Source organism: Phaseolus vulgaris, chromosome 8, assembly GCF_000499845.2.
Source record: "Phaseolus vulgaris cultivar G19833 chromosome 8, P. vulgaris v2.0, whole genome shotgun sequence".
In the NCBI taxonomy this organism is placed as follows: Eukaryota; Viridiplantae; Streptophyta; class Magnoliopsida; order Fabales; family Fabaceae; genus Phaseolus; species Phaseolus vulgaris.
The window spans coordinates 32,370,410-32,373,276 of NC_023752.2; the positions used below are offsets into that span (position 1 = coordinate 32,370,410).

The 2,867-nt window shown below is 47.9% G+C and overlaps 1 protein-coding gene across 1 annotated transcript; it reads left to right on the forward strand.

Moving 5' to 3' along the window:
- The first annotated feature begins 329 nt into the window (after positions 1-329).
- LOC137824956 (uncharacterized) lies at positions 330-764 on the forward strand. The gene has a single exon (XM_068630626.1). The coding sequence runs from the start codon at positions 330-332 to the stop codon at positions 762-764; it is 435 nt and encodes a 144-aa protein (XP_068486727.1).
- The last annotated feature ends 2,103 nt before the right edge of the window (positions 765-2,867 follow it).

Below are 2,867 nucleotides of genomic sequence, written 5' to 3' on the forward strand. Positions count from 1 at the left end.
TATGTTTGGAATTAAATCAACTGTTACTCTAACAACTTCTAATTTGGTTTTAGTTCTTCACAATTAAAATAAAAATATGCATAAAAAATGAAAGACTCCTAGAACACTAAGAACATCAGACGCAAGCGAAAGCGATAAGAGAAAAAAAATTTGACAGAAAATGGATTTCATAAAGTGAAATTTAAAGTGCTTATGAGGAGCCCAACTTCAGTGAAGGAGGTTCAACAACTGACGGGGCGAATGGCAGCATTGTCAAGATTCGTATTAGCTGGTAGGGAAAGGGGGCATGGGCAGAAGAAGTGCCAAGGATTGTATGGGCTTACCACACCATGCCTCAATCCTCCACCATGGAGACATCTTTCAACCTAGTGTATGGATCGGACGCCATGATCCCGGTAGAGATACACGAAAGCTCGCCCCATTTCCTAGGTTTCATGGCGGAAGAGTCCAACGAAGAAAGGAGGGTGAAACTGGACCTGATAGACGAAGCCAGAGAAGAAGCGAAAATTAAGGCTGAGGCCGTGAAGAGAAGAGTGGAGCGTCAATACAACTCCAAGGTGAAGATACGACAATTCCAGTTCGGGGATTTGGTCATGAGGAAGGCTCACCCTTACGAGATAGAAAGTAAACTGTCTCCCAAGTGGACTGGACCGTTCAGAGTAAACAAGGCCAAAGGGAATGGGTCATACAAGCTAGAGACTCTAGAAGGAGGCCCCATCCCACGTAGTTGGAACGCGACAAATTTGAAGTTTTATTTCAGTTAAGATTTTGTAAAGGGGCACTCTTTTTCCCTCTCGCGGGTTTTTTAATGAGGTCACCCAAATAAAGAAAAGGAAAGTTTATAGATATATTTGCCTCAGTTTTTCCTTGCCTTGTAAAACCTAAGATAAAAGAAAAAGACAATATCGACGAGGCGTCGCCAAAGTAAGGTGTCGCCGAGACGAGGCTTCGACAAGAAAGGACGTCGCCCAGAGAAGGCGTCGCTAAGATAGCAATGCCAAGATAAGGCATCGCCAGGACAAGGCGTCGCCAGAAGTAGGCATCGCCACCAGGTAATCAAGCGAAAGTCAAGCCTGGAGCGAAATAACAAGATATCAGCGTAAGTTAAAATCCGGGCACTTAATCCTTGAGCAGGGGTTAAGGATTCCTCTGGGACGCCCCCTCCTCAAGTATGAACAGCTAGCCCCGGTGCTAGATATCAGCGTAAGTTAAAATCCGGGCGCTTAGTCCTTGAGCAGGGGTTAAGGGATTCCCTTGGGACGCCCCCTCCTCAAGTATGAAAAGCTAGCCCCGGTACCAGATATCAGTGTAAGTTAAAATCCGGGCGCTTAGTCCTTGAGCAGGGGTTAAGGGATTCCCTTGGGACGCCCCCTCCTCAAGTATGAACAGCTAGCCCCGGTACCAGATATCAGTGCAAGTTAAAATCCGGGCGCTTTGTACTTGAGCAGGGGTTAAGGGATTCCCTTGGGATGCCCCCTCCTCAAGTATGAACAGCTAACCCCGGTACCAGATATCAGTGTAAGTTAAAATCCGGGCGCTTAGTCCTTGAGCAGGGGTTAAGGGATTCCCTTGGGACGCCCCCTCCTCAAGTATGAACAGCTAGCCCCGGTACCAGATATCAGTGTAAGTTAAAATCCGGGCGCTTAGTCCTTGAGCAGGGGTTAAGGGATTCCCTTGGGGCGCCCCCTCCTCAAGTATGAGCAGCTAGCCCCGGTACCAGATATCAGTGTAAGTTAAAATCTGGGCGCTTAGTCCTTGAGCAGGGGTTAAGGGACTCCCTTGGGACACCCCCTCCTCAAGTATGAACAGCTAGCCCCGGTACCATATATCAGTGTAAGTTAAAATCTGGGCGCCTTCGGCTATACGAGGGCCTTAGGCCCCGGAAAGGTAGGTAGGGAGCAGGACGGAGATTTCACAAGTTCAGAGGGAAAAAGAAACTCGAAGATTAAGAAGAAGAAGCACGGAAGCATGAGTCGTTAAAAGGTGCGCCTCACACCTTAAGAAGAAAAAATAAGAGGGAGAAACACGCGCTACCTAAAGAATGAAAGAGAAGCAACCGAGAAATACGTTGAAGGCAAGCACCAGTTGGGCCTTTGATGTAGGAAGGAGAGCAAATAAAAGCGCAAGAGAAGTTGGAAGCATGTGAAGATAAATTTTAAAATAAGCATTTAAGCAAAGATCAAGAGTTATAATTACAGATGAAAGTTCACAATAGTTGCAAATTTAAGCAAAGGTAACTATGAGCAAAGTACGGGGTAAGGGCTATTCTTCAAAGGCCTCCAAAGGCACCAGCTTGCCGTCGACCACCTTGTTCAAGGGGCTGCACCCAGAAACGCCGATGCCTGGGTTCGCACAAGCAGCCTGAACAAGCGCCTCTGCGAACCCCTCAGCGAAACTGGTAGCAGACTCCCCTACCAGCTTCTCTTCAACAACTTTGAAATTGGCAGCTTGAGCTACCATTTCTTGGTCCTTGGAGGCCAAGGCAGAAGTCAACTCTTGGACTTTGGCTTGAAGGGACTTGTTCTCAGTGGTTAACCGGGAGCATTCATCAGTTTTTTTCGCAAGGGCGACCTCAGTCTTTCCCAGTGACTGCTCCCGATTCACACACTAATCCTCAAGTTTCTTCTGGTAGGCTTTGGAAGTTTCTGCAACCGCTTCAAGATCATCAATTTTTGTGCGAAGAGGGACCACTTCATTAAGAAGCTCTGCCTGGGCTTGAGCCACCTCGTGCAACCGTTTGTTGGCCTCCTCCCTGGCCTTTTGTGCCATCTTCAGGGACTCTTTGTAAGCGCCCTCTTGACGCCCCCTAGTGGGCGGCTAGCCTCTCTTTCTCCTCTTTTAGCCTCTCCTGCCCCTCTTTCAGAGAA